General features: G+C 45.7%; 1 protein-coding gene across 1 annotated transcript; it reads left to right on the top strand.

The window, feature by feature from the left end:
- Window positions 1–6,621: 6,621 nt before the first annotated feature.
- Window positions 6,622–19,456, top strand: LOC121167354 (butyrophilin subfamily 2 member A2-like). The gene is made up of 7 exons (XM_040996805.1): window positions 6,622–6,691; window positions 9,481–9,828; window positions 13,438–13,719; window positions 15,418–15,585; window positions 16,018–16,038; window positions 16,133–16,159; window positions 18,816–19,456. The coding sequence occupies exons 1-7, from the start codon at window positions 6,622–6,624 to the stop codon at window positions 19,454–19,456; spliced, it is 1,557 nt and encodes a 518-aa protein (XP_040852739.1).
- The last annotated feature ends 583 nt before the right edge of the window (window positions 19,457–20,039 follow it).

Below are 20,039 nucleotides of genomic sequence, written 5' to 3'. Positions count from 1 at the left end.
TTTGTAGGTTTGTTTATTCTTCTTTTTTCAGTTCTTGCTGAAAATGTTTCACTTCAGCAGTTAAGGGAGTTCGGAGTAGCATTTAAGGTGCCACTTGGGGGCTTGGCAGGATAGCTCATTGGCTAAATCCTCACCTTCCAACTGCCAGGATTCCATATGGGTACCAATTCTTGTCCATTTCCCATTCTTCCATACCTGCAAGGTGAAAATATCTCTAATCCTGAGCATTAATGGAATCAGAATTACTTTACTACTTGATAATTACTACTTGAGAATTTACTACTGCTCCATTTTCCATCAAGCTCCTGTGATGACAGCATCTTTTAAATCTAACTAATGCTATCAAAATAATATTAATCTTTGAACTTTCCCAAAAATTTGTTTTACAATCCACTCTGAATATCCACTCTGAATCCACACTTCCTATACTAAAATATTTGTATGGCTATACCCAAAAAATAAACAAACATGACCTGACATATGTTAGTTAAAGGCTAAAATTACCCTAGAGGTCAAAATTATAAAGTATCCAAATAATATAGCATTAATTTAATACAATTATGACTGCAATAGTCACTTTGTCATTTATAATGATTGCTTGAGTATTGTGCATCAACAAGCAACGATCTGCAATAAATCTGAGAGACAGGTGCTGAATGAAAGCACAAAAATTAAGTTTCAGGAAAATGTCACCAACCAGCACAACAAAGAAGGAAGTAGAGATGGATGCTTAAAGACTGAGACAAAGGATTTGTCTCAGCAATTTCATCGTGCTTGGAATTGCGAGACTGGCAGCAGTTCAAAACTGTTGAATTATCAAAATCACTTGAGCAGGACCCTCAGAGCATGCCCCACATCAGGAACCTGGGATGGGTGAGAGGCTGGGTGGGGCTTCTTCCTTTATTTCCCCATTGGCCCCAGATGTAGAAAAAAAAAAGCAATAATGTGGAAACAATAGTCTTACCCACTTTCCTGTAGCCCTTGACCCTTTGTGCTCTATCAACTATGTAAAGATGTAAAGATTGTCAAAAAGAAAAAAGAAAAAAAAAAAAAAGACTGAGACAAAGGAATAGTTCAATGAAGCAGAGACCAGGAAATCCCAGTCTTTGCTATGCCAAGAGCCTCAAGTAGCCCAAGCATCGTCCATTTATTGATCAGCAGCAAATTTAGGTCACACAACTTAGGTCAATGGTTATTCACATTCTATATGAAGAAACTTGAAACACATAGGAAATTAGTTAAGAACAATCTGAAATGTACATGATGATTGGCAGTTTTGTTTTCTACACCATATATACATTCATCCAAGACAGCAGATACCAGACAGTTTAGCTCCCATGTCAAGACCCTCCTGATTCATTAACCTGTGACCTCCTATATCAAGAGTTCCCATACATACAAACCACAGATCTTTGTGTGTGTGTCCACAACATGATTGCGAGAGTCCAATGGAGCATGGTGTTCTTACATTCATTAATGGCTTCACTGGGCAACTCCTGATAAGCAGAGACAAGTACGGACAGTGATCACCTTCAAGAGAGATTCAGAACTGCCTCAGCCCAACAGTGGCTTGATTTAAAAAGACCCCTAGGGCTCAGCACAAAGGCTCCATGGCTAAGTCTTTGCCTTGCAAGCGCTGGGGTCCGATATGGACTCCAGTTTGTGTTCCTGCTTCTCATCCAGCTCCCTGCTTATAGCCTGGGAAAGCAGTAGAGGAGGGCCCAAAGTCTTGAGACCCTGCACCTGCATGGGAGACTCAGAAGAAACTCTTGCCGCCTAGCTTTGGATTGGCTCAGCTCTGGCCATTGCAGCCATTTAAGGAAATCAGCCGATGAAAGATCTTTCTTTTTTTTTTATTGTTGCTTACATTGTATTATGTAGTACAGCTCCATAGGCGCTGGGGATTCCCCCCACCCCTCCCGATCTTTCTATCTGTCTTTCCTTCTCTCTGTAATCTACTTTTCTGATAAAAAATAAATAAACTTTTGGAAACAGGGCCCTTGACCTTGATATGCCTGACAAGCCTACCGTGAAGCATGGTGTGCCTTCACCTAGGGATATTTCTTCTGGGAAACCTCCAAAAAGAAACAATGCAGTAGTTCAGTGCTTAACTCTGGGTCAGACTCCGGGCAGCTTTGGCCTAGGGGGAGCTTAATGCAAAAAACTTTGACACATGAGCGCTGGGCTGTCATAGAGCTGTTCATAGAAGCTGTTGCCACAGACCAGGGTCTCATCTACATCTTTGCCCTGCCAGCTCCCACCTGTGCATCACCTTTGGGAGCAGTTTTAATTACATAATTCAGACTACCTCTGGGAAAGGAATATGTTCATCACTAGTCATTGGTGGATGTTAAATCCATATTCCTTTTAACTGGTAAATGCTAAACAAAAACCAATATTCATTGTCATTTGTGTCACAGCTCACCATTTATCCCCATCATGGCATGTGTCAAGTTCTATTTGTTGAATGAATAATCCTCACATTGCTTCTCGGCCTTTTGACCAAGATCAAGTGTAGTATGGATAATCCTCACTCTTAATCTGTGCTTTTCCTGCACTTTAAATCAATCTACCACAGCAGAAGGGTCCACGTACCCACTCTACTCCCCATTTTCACAATTCATTACATTGTGACATTTACACAATATTCTTATGGGTTAATTTTCTATAATTCCATAATGAATGAACACAAATGAAGAGGCTTAAAACAACACAGGGCAGACACCATTGCACAGTGAGTTGAACTATTGCCCACAATGCCCACATCACATTTCAGAGTGTCAGTTTGAGTCCAGAACAACTACCTGTTAATGTGCCTGGAAGACAGTGTACAACAATTCAAGTACTTGGGCCCCAGCGACCCATGAGGGAGACCTAGATGGATTTCCTCATCAGGGAGGTGACACATAGAAATATACTTTTGTTGCTTTAAAGGTTAGGGTTTATTGCAATTCAGAAAGAATCAGCTGTGGGGAGCCGGGCAGTTGGGTCAGATGGCATGGGTGTGTGATGAGCACTGCTCCTTGGTTAGCAAGGCTACGAGGAGTTTCTGGCTGCGAGGCAAGGCCCGGCAGAATGTCTCTGGTCACCTCATTGCTGCCTCACCCCATTGTATGGACACTCGATCACCTCTCTGATGTTTCATAGAATTCTCCTGAGGGTGTTGTTGTTTTTCTGCTAATGTGAAGTGGTCCCTGTAACTGGTATGACACCTCAAATTGATCAATCATGTTATGATAAAAACATCTTTAGTGATGTAAGGCTATGACACACAGTTAAAATATACAATAGTACAATTGAGCCCACAATATCTCCAAACATCCTGTTATGTGCCCACTTTTGTCCTGAAGTTTGCCCTAGTATGAGTAAGGTTTTCCTTAAGAAATGTCTTAATAATATCTTGGAATAGATGGCAATCATGGAGATACAAAGAGTTTGTTTACCATGCACCTCAAACTGTTACAACACATGATATGACACATTTTAGTTTTTTACCACAGAAAGCAAAAGTATATGGGGCATCTTTTATAAGGAAATAGAAGTGAACCCCCTCAAAATGGCTTAAAATCTTTATCTTATATTGGCACCTATATTTAGGGAAAGAAAGCAAGTTTCTTGTAAAAGCCCTCTGTTTGTAGATCAGCTGAATTGCCTTGATCCCTTTCACTGCCCTTTAGCAAAGAACAAAAAACAATTGAATCAGCACTAGGTGAAGGTGACGGTAATTAATGCATGATTTGATTATAAGATTTAGCAAAGAATCTATGTTATATGCTTTTATAAAATCCTTTCATTTATGATCTTTTAATTCTGTACTCTTAATATTTTAAGCAATATTAATAAGTTTGTGCTTAGTAAAAATTGATTTTGATTATAAATAAACTACTTGTCACTATGTAACTGCATGCGCTGCCAACCATGGAGTTCCTGCATCAGCCAGGTGACTGCAGGTTTCAATAAGAAATGATTGTTGAAAATATTTTCCTTAGGATTGTTTTTTGTATTCTCTTAACCATGAAGTAAAAATGAAACAATTGGATATTGTGCAAAAGCTTGTGATGATTTGTGTATAAATAAAGAAGGCAACTTTTCTGAGTTGTCCATTATGAGCATCATGCCATAGTGGTCCACATCTTATCTCTTCTTCCTATTGTCTCGCCGATCCATGCATCCTTTGCAAGCTCTCAGTCAGCCGGAGCTGGACTCCAGCAACCAGCAACATGTGTGGTCCTTGTTCTTCCAGGATTGGTACATTCACAGGGCCTGTGGAAAACTGTTGACATGTCCTCTTTCTGCATTTATCTTTCCCAAGACAGAACATGGTTGGGTCAGCTTATTACTATTTAAACCATCCTACTTCCACAGCACCTGGTTTTCTACCTCATCATTTCCTGCTCAGAAGACACGTGCTCCCCTCTGGATCAGGTCAGCTGTGGCAGGGCCCAAGCCTGGCTTCCCTGGATGCTTCCAGGTCTTGGAAGCCCTGAGACTTCTTTCTGTCGCCTTTGGGCCCTTCTTCTGTTCGTTCTCAAGAGCACCACTGGCCTGGGCAGAATGATCCAACACCTATTACACTTTCCTTATCATTAGTCGCTCAAAGTAACTATAAATCAGACTCATCATATAAAGGGTATGGTGGTTGGATGAAAAAAAAGAAAAAAAAAGTTATGAGCCTTTTTCCCAACAGGAAAACCAGTACTCTGGTTTTTATTCTTACATTTCTTTCTCTTTCTGCAAAGCAAAGAAGGAAACTTCCATGATAATTAATTCCAGGTGCTCCCTTTGACCCTCATCCTTATCTAAGAATGCCCAATCTAGGGTGGCTTTGATCCCACAGCCTTCTTTGTCTTGGGTTCTGACATGATGAGTTCAGGAGCCGAGTCATGTTGCTGGATGAATGGCCTGAGCCTGCTCACTTAGGTAGAGAACAACTGAGTGCGGAGCTTAGGGCTGGGCCCTCTGAGGACAGAAGCCACACAGTGCTGCTGTCACTGCTGAGGAAGACACTCCAGGCACCAGAAAGATCCTGTTGCTAGTTAGCAGAACAGGAAGGAACACAGAAGCAGCCCCAGCCTTGGGAGTCAGACGAATCTGAAAACAACTTCTGTAGGCTGGAGCATCCAGAGTTGGCCTTGGGGTAGGTAGACATGAAGGCTGGGCAGGATTTCCAAAGGAAGGAAGGAAGGCAATGGTGTGGGAAAGGGAGTGCTGGCTCTTGGGGTTGTGGGAGCAGCACAAAGCAGCTGCAGAGCCATTGGAAAGCTCTGAACAGATCCAGAAGATTATTAGAGGCCTCCTCCAAGAAGGCACCTTGGGAACTACTGAGAACTGTATTTCCGGAAAGTTGTTTGGGAAGAAATTTGTGCAATAATAGGGTTGAGGTCTGTGGGGAGCCTTTTGGGGGAAGAAGTGTGTTTGGGGAGGGGGAATTGAACATAACCAGACCATGTACTGAAATCCAGCTAGAAAGTATTCACTGCTGTGTGCCTGTGCCCACCACAACACCACCTCCCTGTGGAGCAGTGTCTCTGAGTCGGCCTCCTTGGTAGCTCTTCCCCTGGGATTTTTGAATGAATGATAAGGTCTTTCAGGTATTCATAATGGCTTTGCTAGCGCTGGCTCCCTTCCATAGCCACCAGACCCCACATCTTCAAATCTAGCAACTTGAGCAAAGAGATCTCTGAGTTAGGAAGGCGGTGCTGTGCCTAATCCCCACCTGATCTCCTACCTAAAAACACATCTCTTGGGAATCCCAAGGTTTTGAAAATTTAAAAAGAAAAAAATGAATGAAAAAAGAAGAGAAAAAAATCTTGCTTCTGAGCAAAGAAAAAAAGAACTTCAGCCGTTCAAGATTGCATTTCACTGCTTAATGGTTGTTATCCCTAGTATTCTACCTGGTAACTGATGACAGAGCAGGTTCAGGCACGGCATTGGCTGGCAGATCACAGGCTAAACTGCGAGCCATTCCATGGTGATCTTGGGACTTCAGGAACTTTGAGGGATCCAGTCAGCAGTCCCGGCCTGCAGCTCTGGACTCCTCTTTTGGGACAGTTTGCTTTCTATCCGTGACTGCACCAGAAGACCTTCTAAGGATCTGCCTTTGTGGGTCAGAAGAGAAAAGAAGGTTCAGAGGTGTATTTTACAAGGTAGAAAGGGAGGTGATGCATTTTATTCCCAAAAGACAAGGACAGCAGGTGGGGGACTGAACCTGCCCCAAAGGAAAATTGGGCTCCCAGGGGGTGGAGTCCACCTGTGGGAAGTGTGCCCTTTCAGTCCCTTTACCTGGATTACCTAGCCTGACCCACAGGGAGGAAGGGGGTGGAAGGAAAAATATCAAGTGACCGTGAAGAAACCAGACTCTCAGTAGAAAACTGCCACCTCTCTGTGCTGTTGCCGTCTTCCACAGGAGGCTTAACATATCCACTCACGAAAACATATCTGCCCCGCGGAACCACAGAAGCTGCTGCCCAGATGGAAGCTGAGGCACTGATGAGACCAACGGGGTGACAGGAAAGTCTGACCTAGGTGACAACTGTGGCGCCACGTCTCTTCAATGGTTTCTTCTCTGTGCCTCTAAGCCTAGGGTCCCTCAGTGCCCTGGGTGACTTGTCCTGAGCACTTATGGAGCCAGCCACTTCCCTGTCAGCCTCCCTTTTCTTCTCCATTCTCAGCCTGCTGGCCCTCGTGTCAGGTAAGGTCATGTTCCACTTGCTCCCATCAGCTCCTCAGAAAGTAGCTTTGACTCTTTGGTTGGGACCTCTGCATGCTAAACATGCTTGCTAGTTTTCATCCTCGCTCTGAGTGCACCCCTGGTTCGCACCCTTACACTGAATGTGGCTGCTGATTCATTCCAGCACTGCTCAACAACAAAGCAGGGAGAGCAATGTGAGGGTCTGCTGCACACACAGTTGCAGATTTCTAAGGAGCAACTTTTTAAAAAGTAACAAGAAACAAACAAAATGAAATTTAGTAATATTTATCCCAAATAACCAAATAATCTTTAAACACTTATTACTTGCAAGATGTTACTAATGAAATATTTAACATTTATTATTCTAAATGTTCCAGAGTTTGTATATGTTTTGCAGTTACTGCTCATTTCCAATGGAGCTAACTAGTAAATACCCTATTAGATAGCTCCCGTTTGAGTGGGGGTTACGTTCTGGTCTGGATATGGCTGCAATATCCCTTGGCACAAGTGGGAACTGGAGCTGGGAGTACCGAGCCAGACTAGACGCCAGAACAGTCTGGTGTTCTGGAGAACCTGGGAGATGTAGGACAGACTGGGGTGGGTCTCTGTCCCTATTGAGCCATGTGTGAGCAGTGTCTGGGTATGGACAAGCCTTGGCTGGGCTGAAACATCCAACACCAAGAACTGGAATGGAAGGAAGGCCAGCAATAAGGGCTGGTCCATGGGACCACCTGTATGCGCAAGATCTGGGATAGGGAGAGGTTCTAGAGGAGGAGCCTGGGAGGCTCCTCTGTCAGGACACAGTCCCTGCAGGTGAGTGCAAGAACCACGAGAGGGAGCAACCCAGACCAGGTCAGAGGAAGATACCCACCTGCATACATATGGCATAGGTGGGGGCAGACCAGGCTGAACTCGTTCACATCACTCGCTTGTGAATCCGAGCACCAGAATAGAGTGTGGGTCAGGCCAGGTTTGGTCGCGACAAAAACCAGTGCACATTATGGAATGCCAAGGTGCAGTGAGCCATACCAGATGTGGTTGCAGCACCCAAACAGTACACGTGAGAACCGGGGTTGGGGAAGAGGCAAAGCCAGCAGGGGGAATATGGGCTACCCTGCTGGACTTTCCACTGGAGAACCTGAGTTGGGATGGGGCAGACTGGACTAGGAAGGGCTACAACACCTGTGGGCCTCATGTGAGCTAGATCAGCGAAGGGCCCGGTTGGGCTGACTGTGCTAACTGGTGCAAGCAAAAATTAGAGTGGGTGAGGGTTGGTTGGGCTTTGCTGCAGCATCAGCTGGCAGAGGCTGGCACTGGGAACTAAATCTGTCAAGTTAAACTCCAGAACCACCTAGAGAGTGCATAATCTGGGAGTGGGAGTGGCCTAGGAGGGAAATAGTGGGCACCTCCCTCTTGGGTTACCACTCCCACTGGAGAGTATGAAAACCAGGACAGGGGCAGGGGTGGCTAGACAGAAAGGCACCTGCCAGTATGTGTGAGGGATGGATAGTAGGGTTGGTTGGGCTGAACTAGGCTTCAATGCCCATTGACATGTGTGAGAGCTAAATGGGATATGGGACAGACTGAACAAGTCTGTGGTATATACTGGCATGCATGGGAACCATGGTACAAGCAGGCCATGGGGAGTCGCCACAACAAGGCTGTAGCTCCCACTGGTTTGTATGAAGGCCGAGTATGAAGTGGACAGGATCAGGCTGGACTACAACTGACCCATCGGTTCACGTGGAAGACAGGGCTGAAAACAGAACTGACCCAGAAATTGCAATGACCAGCATGTGCATAAGCTGATTCGGCTGATGCACTGTGTCAGACCCTGTACTAGCAGGCACACACAAGAATCAGGATCACCTCAGATGAAGTTTCTGTAGAGATCCCTCCAACTGAACTGATCTCATGCTCCGGCCAGCAGAGCCAGTAACGTGGACACAGAGAGAGTCTGGGGATGAAGCACCAACAGGAGACCAGTCTCTCCAAAGCCTCCCTTTATTACCCCTTTTATATCTTTCACCAAACCCTTTAGCCAAACAATAGGATGCCAATGAGTCCCATTAGTCCAGGTGCTTTTAGCTGCAAGCCCATTTCTTATAACTGCTCAGCTTAACAAGTGCTAATTAACTCCTTAGCCCACAACAATCTTGGAACTCCAACCATGAAGAGACTATGTCAGCCAGTGGATTCTGAATAGATTTCATCACGATTGGAACGGCGAGATTGGCAGCAATTCAGAACTATTGAACTATCAAAACTGCTTGAGCAGGACCCTCGGAGTGTGCCTCACATCGGGGACCTGGGATGGGAGGGAGTTGGGTGGGGCTTTTCCCTTTGTTTCTCCCCTGACCCCAGATACAGGGGAAACAAAATGATAATATTAGTGTGAAAACAATGGTATTATCCACTTTCCTGTAGCCTTTGACCCTTTGTACCCAAATCAACTAAGTAACATTATTTAAAACAAAAACAAAAAACGATAGTTCCAATTTATCCCACATGCAACTGCTAATGTAGATTGGGAATAGTGAGGAAAGCCCTTCTGGATACAGAGTATAAAGAATGCTCAGGGTGATTCCCCAAAGTTTCCTTTCCAAAGCATTAGTGGCCTCAATAGATGGCATTCCCAACAGTGCTGCCCACCAGCCATAGCCCTCAGCCCCCAGAGTTCTCAGTCCTGTGGCCTTAGAATCTCATGTTCTCTGGAAAACTACTTGCTTTCCCACTCTAGCTATTTGACAGTTGGAGTCTCTGTCTGATCATGCCTTTTTACTTGACAGCCCAGTTTACTGTCGTGGGGCCAACGGATCCAATCCTGGCCATGGTAGGAGAAAATACCACGTTAAGCTGTCACCTGTCTCCTGAGAAAAGTGCGGAGCACATGGAAGTGCGGTGGATCCGGACTCAGTTCTCCCCTGCAGTGTTCGTATATAAGGGTGGACAACAGAGGCCAGAGGAGCAGATGGAAGAATACCGAGAAAGAACCAGCCTTGTGAACGACAACATTGGCAAAGGCCATGTGGCACTGGTCATCTACAACATCACTGCCCATGAGGATGGCACCTATCGCTGCTACTTCCAAGAAGGCAGGTCCTACGACGAGGCAAGCTTGCGCCTCATGGTGGCAGGTGTGTCTCCCTCTTCATTTTGTTTCGTTGCCTCTTCACAATGCAACTTTGGGGTACAGTTGTTCTCCTAACCCCAGGTCACCTCAGATCAGCAGATCTTTGCCTGGGATTCCCCTGAAACAAGGAGAGGGCTTCCTGTTATCCAGGGATTTACCCTGTTATGCGGTGTTAGCAGGAATGTTCCATTCCTGCAGATTGTTTTTAGGTCTCCTTGATCATTGCAACCAAGCACTTTGAAGGTAAGGGGAGCTGTCTCAAAACATGATTATACACAAAGGCAGAGTATATACTACCTCTAGTGATCCTCCCAAAAAAAAGGCTTCAGCCTGGAGACATGGGACGAGGCTTCAGAATAGAAGTGATATTTTAAACTGATATTTCTACATATGTATTAATAATGGTTTTAAGGGACTGGTGGCTTGTCATAGTAGGTTAAGGTGCTACCTATGATACTAGCATCCCATATAAACACTGGTTGAAGACCCAGCTGCTCTGCTTTCAATGTAGCTCCCAGCTAATGTGCATGGGGAAACAGTGGCAGAACCTGGGCCCTGGGGTGCAGTTCTAAGATCCTGGATTCTGCCTAGCCTTCATCCTGGCCCAGCCCCAGCTGTTGTGTCACTGGGGGAGCGGGTAGGTAGATCAACAGATGGAAGATCTCTCTCTCTCTCTGAAATTCTGTAATCAAAGTCTTTAATACATAATCATAATAATCACTTGAAGGAATGCTCTCACTCCTAGGGGTAAGTGTACTATGTTTTTAGAGGAAGGATTTGAAGAATACAAGGACCTGCAAAAGTGCAATGGCACTTCAGTCCCTCAGCACAGTGGAAGTGAGTTTAGGGAGAATGTGAGTTCCCAAGGGGTTTCAGATTATGAAGGGTAAGACACTCCATCTTTTGCTCCTGACAGAATCTTATGGCTGATGAGATCAAATGCCAGGGGAAGAGGGCTTCCTGCCTTTGTTTCCTGGGAACTCTGCATGTTGACCCTTTGTGGTGTGTGTGTGACAGGAGCTCTTTGTTCTCCGCTGTCAGTAGTACCCAGGCCTGGCCTGCCTTACTCTGAATTCCTTGTTGGAGAATTATTGGTTTGTTTGTTCGTTCTGTGGGTGGGTGACTGATTTTCGTCCTGAAGTCCATAGTCTCATGTTTGGCTTGACTGAGCCTGTGGAATGTGTGGCAGAACTTTTTTCCCTGCAAGTTTACAAAATTATTTTCATCCTAATTGTACTTTAAGATTTCTATAGGAATCTTAAAATGTAAAACTAGATATCTCATTCTCTCTCTGGGCAAAACTCAAATTAACCAGAAAGTGTCAGACCTAAGTGAGTGTTTTAATTTGCAGTCATTAGCACAGTCTGTTGAGTACACTTGACAAAGCCTCAACTGCTCCAAAGAGGTTTGAATGATCACATGTGTCCAAAGAGTCTCCCAGGACCAGGCATATACAACTCCTTCATGTCTATATTTTTTTATAAGGTTTATTTGTTTTTATTGGAAAGGCAGATTTACAGATGGAAGGACATGAACCAGAGTTCATATGAAATGCTAGTGCCTATAGGTAGGGGATTAGCTAATTGAGCCATTGCACCAGCCCCCAGTAAACACCCTTTTAAGGATCAAATATAAGAAGAGTCTGGTTTCTTAGGATAATTGGTGATGTTCTTCAGAGACACATTGTTACTGAGCACACCCAGTTCTTTCTAGTACAATAATATTCTCAGAAGTTATAACTAACTGATCATCTGACTGAGCTTCTTCCTGAGAGATAAACATCTGTGGATTGGGGGATGTACTGGCTAGTCCTCTGCCTACTAGTGTTGGTTCATGCCTCAATGCTTCACTTCCGATCCAACTCTCTGGTTGTGACCTGAGGGAACAGCAGAGAATAGCTCAAACCCTTGGGCCCCTACACCCACGTGGGAGACCTGAAGGAAGCTTCTGACTCCCAGCTTTGGATCAGCTTAGCTCTGGCCATTGTGGGCATTTGGGGATTGAACCAGCAGATAGATCTCTCTTAGTCTCTCCCTCACTCTCAGTGAGATCTGCCTTTAAATTAAAAATAAATAAATAAATAATTTTTTAAAAATCTGTGGAACAGGATAATGGTTGACTTTGCCAGCTGACTTTTGTCCAATAAATTATTAGTTCTTTTCAGGTTATGGGGTGGATATTGTGATGTAAAGCCCTGAACGAGACAAAAATGATTGTGTCTTGAGATCAAAATATATCTTTCTATTCTAGCAATTGGCTGTCATGCATGCCACCATGCACTCTTTTTTGGAGGGGAGGAGGAGGTGAGGTTGCCCACATTTCAGGTGGAGCCATTGCTCACTATGACAACAAGGCCCCACCTTATTTGCTTCTTTTTTTTTTTTAACATCTATTTATTTTTATTGGAAAGTCAGATACAGAGAGGAGGAGGGACAGAGAGGAAGATCTTCCATCCTCTGTTTCACTTCCCAAGTGACCATAATGGCTGGAGCTGAGCCAATCTGAAGCCAGGAGTCAGGAACTTCTTCTAGGTCTCTCACATGGGTGCAGGGTCCCAAAGCTCTGAGCCGTCTTTGACTGCTTTCCCGGGCCACAAGCAGGGAGCTGGATGGGAAGTGGGATCACTGGGATTAGAGCTGGAGCCCACATGGGATCCCAGCGTGTGCAAGGCGAGGACGTTAGCCACGAAGATTATTTAGCTGGGTCCTGTCCATGTACTCTTGAACTTTAAGATATTGGGGTCTGGGACCCAGTGGCCTAGCGGCTAAAGTCTTCACCTTGAACGTGCCGGGATCTCATATGGGTGCTGGTTCTAATCCCAGCAGCTCCACTTCACATCCAGCTCCCTGCTTGTGGCCTGGGAAAGGAGTCAAGGATGGCCCAAAGCCTTGGGACCCTGCACCTGTGTGGGATACCCGGAAGAAGTTCCTGGATCCTGGCTTCAGATCAGCATAGCTTTGGCTGTTGCACTCACTTGGGGAGTGAATCATCGGACGGAAGATCTTCCTCTCTGTCTCTCCTCCTCTCTGTATATGACTTTCCAATAAATAAAATAAATCTTAAAAAAAAAAAAAAGAAATTGGGGTCTGCCTCGAAGTCATCCCCAAAATTGACAGTGAAATCTTAAGCTGTGTGTCTCTGGTTTAGACTGGAAACACCACACTGAAAATGAGCAAAACAATGTCCTTGGCAGAATAAATGGAAACAAAGAATTTGCAGTCAACACATGCAGAGAACCTCTTGGTAGAGCACACAGAAAGTGTGCAATGTGATGCTTTCTTCTTAGTTTACTTGGCGACTTGGTCTCTTGGTCTATATCAAGATCAAGTTTCTTTCTCCTTTCCTTTCATCCTTCCTATTTGGTCCTGGCCATCTCCTCTTCCCCTTTCCCTCATTCCTTGCATCCTTTGCAGAAGGGAGGCTGTGGGAAGATGTGGGACATGAGGTTTCATATGCCTGCATGTTGGCCACTTACTCTCTCCATTCCCTGGGATCTCTCCCCTCCCTTTATCCCCACCCCACCCCATCCCACACCCTCACAACAGCAGCTGGTCTAAGAATCTTTGGCTGAGACCCCACTGCCTTCGGTGTGAGCCCTGTTTTTTCTCCCCAGGCCTGGGCTCTCAGCCCAGCATCGAAATGAAGGGCCATGAGGATGGAGGCGTCTTGCTAGAGTGCACATCCGAAGGGTGGTTCCCAGAGCCCCATGCACTGTGGAGAGGCCCTTACGGTGAGGTCCTGCCCGCCCTGACTGACTCGTACACTGTAGAGGCAGACGGCCTCTTCACAGTGACCACTGCTGTGTTGGTCAAAGACAGCTCTGTGAGGAACATGACCTGCTCCATTAACAACACCCTGTTGGGCCAGGAGAAGGAAACTGTGATTTTCATTCCAGGTGAGTTCTTTGCCCCCTGAAACTAAGCACAGAGACAGTGTCGTAAGTGAACAGATCAGAGCCTAGGCTGGGCATGCTTTATGTGGATTGTGGGGTCACGTGGACAGGAGTGCAGGTGAAAGGGGTGACAGAGACAGGAGTCGGGGAGTTGGGAGGGACCTGGGCCCTGAGTAATCTGAGGGCCTTTCTCCTTGTCACAAGGAGAAAATCAAATTGTCTGGAAGCTCATGAATGGAAGCTACTTCTCTAAGAACAAATATGATCATTTATTTCCCTTGTGCTGCAACTGTTTTAACATTTTTATTTATTCATTTACTTTATTTGGAAGGCAGAGAGACAGAGATAGTGCAGACATGCAAAAAAAAATACATTCCCTCTACTGGTTTACTCTCCAAATGCCTGTAACAGTTTGAGCTAGGCCAGGCTGAAGCCAGGAATCTGGAACTCAAGCCAGGTCTTCCATGCAGTGGCAGCAGTATAAATCCTTGAGCCATTACTTGCTGCCAACCAAGGTGAACTCAGACAGGGAGCTGGAATTGGGAGTAGGGCTGAGACTCAAACCCAGGCACTCTGAAATGACTACAGTATCCCTAGCAACATCTTAATGACTGTGTTAAAGGCCAACCACTGAAGCCATTCTTAAGCAGTAAAGAACAAAATCTAGGGCATGGAGAATGGTGGGGGTGGGTGGCAATCTATGGCTGGTGATGCTGTCTGCCTGTGGGATTTCCTGAGACAGACCCAAGGAAATTCTCTATCTACAGACATCTGTAAATTCCTTCATCAACTAACCCAATAAGCAGCTCCTATGTTCAAGACACTATTTCAATAACAACATAAATCACTGAACAAAATCTATTAAAACCCATGGCCTCATGGAATGCACATTCTAAGGGACAGAAAGCAAAGAAATCATCAAATCAAATAAATAAATAATTGAATTGTTATGTAAGTTATATTGTTATATGAATGCTATTGGGAAAATTAAGCAAGGTTGAGATGGGACATGTCTGGTGTGCAGAGAATTGTGGTTATTAACAGGATAGCCAGGGAAAATTGCCTTGGAAAGATAGAAATTGAGCCATCCAGCCAGTCAGCCATGCAGATAACTGAGCAACCCAGGAATCAGGAACAGGGATATACCAAGGGCCTGAGATCAGGGTGTACTCAGCAGCTTTGAGGAACCCCAAGGGGTGCTGCTGGTGCTGGATTGCAGAGTGCCATGGGCAAAGACGAACTCACAGAAGCAATGGGATCACATTGCATGCAGTAACCCAAGCCCCAAATACACTTGGGCTGTCAGTCTGAGTAAGCTAGGAAACAGTGGAGAGTCTGGGGAACATAATTCACGTGATCTTACCCAAGCACCCTGTAGGGAATAGGCTGCAGAGTGAGCAGGAAAGCATCACAACATGGAACCCAAGGGAAGTGGCTAAGACCAGTCAGGGTGGTTGATTAGCTCTTCCTGCCTTGATCATTGCCATGGTGATTCCTAGTGTCATTGCTTTTCTGTCTGCTGACCCATCCCTCCTCTCTAGCAGTCATAGAGAGGAGGAGAACTCTTTCCCACGTGGGACTTCGTGGGGAAGATAATAAGAGAACAAGAACTTGGGAAGATCTGCCAGTGGGCTTCTAACAGGTACTCTCAGCCTAGCCACCTGTGTCCCACCAAATGGACTTTTCTGACTCCCATTTCAGAGTCCTTTACGCCAGGCATATCTCCTTGGCTGGGGACCCTGGCTGTCATCCTTCCTGTCCTCACCCTGCTCGTGGCTGGGAGCATCTGTCTTGTCAGGAAGCTCCACAGGGAAAAGGAGATTCTCTCAGTGGAAAAGGAGATTGAACATGAAGAGAAAGAAATTGCAAGTAAGGGTCTGGGAAAATTGTGTGTGGAAAGAAATAGCACGGCAGAGGAGCGGTGGAAAGCAGAGCAATTCACTGCCCTCCCAAGCACATGGGTCCAACAGGCAGAAGCCAGGACTGAGAAAGGGAAATACACAGACAGCAGCCAGGGATTGGAGCTCCCCTGTCTTAACCATTAGTCACTTAGAGTTTGGTCTTCTATAAACAGTGAACTCATTCCCCCGGCTAAACCCAGTACCTGACTATCAAACAAAACTAGGCCTACAGAAGTACTAAGCAGCCACTTGATGGTGTATCATTTCTGGTTTCTGACCCTTTCCACGGTGCTGGGAGGGAGATGTTATGTTCTGAGAAAAGATCATTCCTGCTTCCTTTGATACAAATCCAAAATCTCAGAGTTCTCCTGTGAGAGACATGATTTTATTTCTTTTCCAGGGCAGCTTCAAGAAGAATTGCGTAAGTCTAGCTTTTCCTGAACTACTCCATGCACAGTTTTTGTTCTACTGAATTGGTCATTGTCTCATGAGTTTCAACTGTCTGTCCCTTGCAGTATGGCGAAGAACCCTCCTAAATGCCGGTGAGTGATCTTGATGTGCCCATGACCCTGAACTTTCTCCCTGCCAGTCAGGTAATGGGTGGTTAGGAGAGATGGAAAAAGGGATCCAAGGCTTAGTGGGGTGAGGTGAGGAGAGCAAGGGTTAGGGCACTGACTCACAAATGTCAGCTCCTGGCTCTTCTTCCCAAGGAATTTTGGCAGCTGTGGACCAGCCCTACAACCAACACCAGGCTCCTTTCTTTCCTGGCATGATTTGACTCATGATAGCTAGAGGTACATCTTGCTTAGCAGACCTCCCGAAGACTTACATTTCAATTGGTGTTGTTCTTGGGTGCTGAATCAATCCACAAAAAGACAATTCAGTTTTATCTAATTGAAACCTGGGCAATAGCATAGGCTCTGCACATCTGAAGACTCAAATGAGGAAAGACATAACGCCAAGCCTGAGGCATAACTATATGGGCACTTAACAAAGTTTATACAATGAAAATATAAACTTATTTTTGTGCAAAAGTTTTTGAAATCCATGCATACAAGGTCTTCAAAAGTTTATGGAGATGCATATTATGAAAAAACTATGTATGGATTTCAAAATTTTTTTTTGTTCCCAATTCAACTCAGCTTTTTATTCCATTTCCATGGACTTTTTGAAGTACCCTCACAGGTGGCCATAAACACCTTCCTTTCCCAAGATAGCATATATACTCTGCCTATCACCCGAGGGGAAGGAAGCCCAAGCCAAGGGGAACCCAGAATACCACAGTCTTCCCCTTAGGGATATTCTGCCTAAGAGTACAAATAATCCAGCATCCAACATGGCCACTTCTGATCCAGATCCTTGCTAATACATCTGGGAAAGCAGTGGAAAACCACCCAAGTGCTTGGGCCTTTGCACTTTTGTGGGAGACCTGGAAGAAGCTCCTGGCTCCAGCATGGCCCAACATGGGGCTTTACAGTCATCTGGGGAATCAAGCAACAGAAGGATGACCTCTCTCTCTCACCTCCCTCTCTTTGTAACTCTACTTTACAAATAAATAAAATGAATATATATTTTAAAGATTTTTTTTTTTATTATTGGAAAGGCAGATATACAGAGCAGAGTCTTCCATCCACTGGTTCACTCCCCAAGCAGCCACAAAGGCTGGAGCTGAGCCGACCTGAAGCCAGCAGCTTCTTCCGGGTCTCACACGTGGCTGCAGGGTCCCAAGGCTTTGAGTAGCCATCCTCCACTGCTTTCCCAGGACATAAGAACTGCTGGAATTAGAACCGCCACCCATATGGAATCCCGGCACATTCAAGGCAAGGAGTTAGCCACTAGGCTATCATGCCAGGCCTGAATCTTTAAAAAAAGAAAGAAAGAAAGAAAGAAAGAAAGAAGAAAGAAAGAAAGAAAAGAAAGAAAGAAAGAAAGAAAGAAAGAAAGAAAGAAAGAAAAGAAAGAAAGAAAGAAAGAAAGAAAGAAAGGGAGGAAGAAAGAAAGAAAGAAAGAAAGAAAGAAAGAAAGAAAGAAAGAAAGAAAGAAAGAAAGAAAGAAAGAAAGAAAGAGAGAAAAAAAATCCAGGCTTCCCCAGTTACTGTGCTCATGGTCCTTTCCTCCTTAGGTGAAATCTCAAAATTTCTACTCAATGAACTTTGCAGAGGATGATAACCTTTCACTATCAGAAATAGCCAGTTGAATAAAAAGAGGAAGTCATTTTAGCCTAAGGATCTGCAGATCTGGGATCTGAAGCATTTTTGTACTGTGAGAGGCTGGCTGTTGTGTAGATTGCAAGACCAAGTTGTGAAAGGAACTCTGGTTGGGAGTTGTTGGCTGCTAGGGAGATTTATCCTTATCTTTACCAACGGAATTGCATCCTTGTCAGATGCTTAAGTCAGTTGCCACCAGGTTGGGAAAGCACAGGGACCAATGAAGAGATGTGCACCATCCAAAATCCTGCAGTGAGATTCCTCCTGACTTAGAGTGGGAGATAAAACCTCCTCACAGATCTAAGCCAAGTAGAATAGATTGGTCCTGCCTTTTTTTTTTTTTTTAATTTATTTATTGATAAGGTAGAGTGGCAGAGAGGGAGAGACAGAGATTTTGCACCTGTAGGTTCATTACCCAAATACAACTGGGGCTGGGAGAGGCTAAAGACAGGAGCATGAAGTTTTGTATGGACTTTCCACATGGGTAGCAGGAACCAAGCACTTGTATCATCATCCATTACCTTCCTAGGTACATTAGCAGGAAGCTGAATGGGAAATGGAGTAGCCAGGATGCCAACCAGCACTCTGACAAGGATGGGCCTATCCCAAGCAGTGGCCCAACCCCAAGAGAGTTTCTGGCTAGGATCTCAGAGATCATCTACCTTTGAAAGAAAAGGGGCAATTGGAAGAATGCTGGAAGAAACTGGGAACCATTCATTTGGACTCATTTGCAAAGCTTTCTGGCTTTTCTAGAACCCCATTTCTCTGTTACTGCTCCTGTCACTGGAGAGATGGAAGTGCAGTTCAGCTCAATGCTTGGCTCCTTATGAATTGCCTGGCATGAAGCTGCCTTTCTTAAAAAAAGGCCCCTGTTTGGTGCGATTCCTCAACAGTGATCTGGGACTTCTCAGGAGGTTCAGGGACTCCCTCCTCCCATCCCCAGAGGTTCTTGTTTGAGATCCAAGACCTAAGCCTGAGACTTTCTCTGCAGCTGATGTGGTTCTGGATGCAGACACTGCTCATCCCGAGCTCTTCCTGTCGGAGGACGCAAGAAGCGTGAGGCGTGGCCCCTGCCGGCAGAGCGTGCCCGACAACCCTGAGCGCTTCAGCTGCCGGCCGTGCGTCCTGGGCCAAGAACGCTTCGCCACGGGGCGGCACTACTGGGAGGTGGAGGTGGAAAACGTAATGGTGTGGGCAGTGGGGGTTTGCAGAGACAGCGTGGACAGGAAGGGTGAAGCTCTACTGCTGCCTCAGAATGGCTTCTGGACCCTGGAGATGTTTGGCAACCAGTACCGGGCCCTGTGTTCCCCTGAGAAGATCCTGCCACTCCGAGAGCGCCTCCGCCGGGTGGCCGTCTTCCTGGACTACGAGGCTGGGGATGTGTCTTTCTACAACATGAGGGACAGATCACACATCTATACATGCCCCCCGCCGGCCTTCTCAGGGCCCCTGAGGCCCTTCTTCAGGCTGGGCTCTGATGACAGCCCTCTCGTCATTTGCCCAGCCTTCACAGGGGCTCGGGGAATCACTGTGCCTGAGGGAGGCCTAATCCTGCACAGACCAGAATCCCACCAGCCCCCACAGGACCGATTTCCTCGTCTCAGAACCATCTCTAGAGAAGGCCTGCCATGAGTCCTGCACCCATGGCAGACAGCAGACACGTTCCTTCTGGTCACAGGACATCTTTGGCCATCTTCTGTGTGTCCACATTCCACCCAACCCCACTGTTCCTCCTCACAAGGTTGTGGCTTTTACCAATTCTTTAGCTCATATCTGCAGACAGGATCCAGTCTTGGGAAAACACACTTCATAGCCATGAATTCAAAAGTGTTGAAAATGGGATGGTCAGAAAGTCTGCATTAATGTCAGAGTGGGCACCATTGAGCCACCCAGGACACCAAAAGCTGAAGACTTGAGGCCAAAACAATTGGAGGCACCAGGATTAAGAGTAAGAAAGAAACTACATGGCCTCCTGGAGAGGAAGACATGTAAATGGAGGTCAGAGATGAAAAGTGGAACCAGAGGCCTAAAGTTTAAAATGGGTAGGGAAGGCAGGGTCATGAATGTAGTCAAGATGCACTATAACAACTGTGGGTCCTTAGAGCTGATGGCCCATTTCCACCCAACCAAAATATCCCAAATGCATGTCCCAGGCCCAGATCTGGGGTGAAGAAAAAAAGACAGGCATGCAGCTGAATCTGTTTGTTCATGTCCC

Source organism: Ochotona curzoniae, unplaced genomic scaffold (assembly GCF_017591425.1).
Source record: "Ochotona curzoniae isolate NIBS_2020 unplaced genomic scaffold, NIBS_Ocur_1.0 patch361, whole genome shotgun sequence".
Classification (NCBI taxonomy): domain Eukaryota; kingdom Metazoa; phylum Chordata; class Mammalia; order Lagomorpha; family Ochotonidae; genus Ochotona; species Ochotona curzoniae.
The sequence above is the reverse complement of the archived record's forward strand: the minus strand, read 5'-3'. Positions and strand labels throughout refer to the sequence as shown.

Bases quoted from the DNA above. Each gene is read 5' to 3' on its own strand.
- LOC121167354 (XM_040996805.1), top strand. From the start codon at position 6,622: ATGGAGCCAGCCACTTCCCTGTCAGCCTCCCTTTTCTTCTCCATTCTC. The intron at 9,829-13,437 runs GTGTGTCTCCCT...TTTTCTCCCCAG, and splicing joins CTTGCGCCTCATGGTGGCAG to GCCTGGGCTCTCAGCCCAGC. The intron at 13,720-15,417 runs GTGAGTTCTTTG...CTCCCATTTCAG, and splicing joins AACTGTGATTTTCATTCCAG to AGTCCTTTACGCCAGGCATA.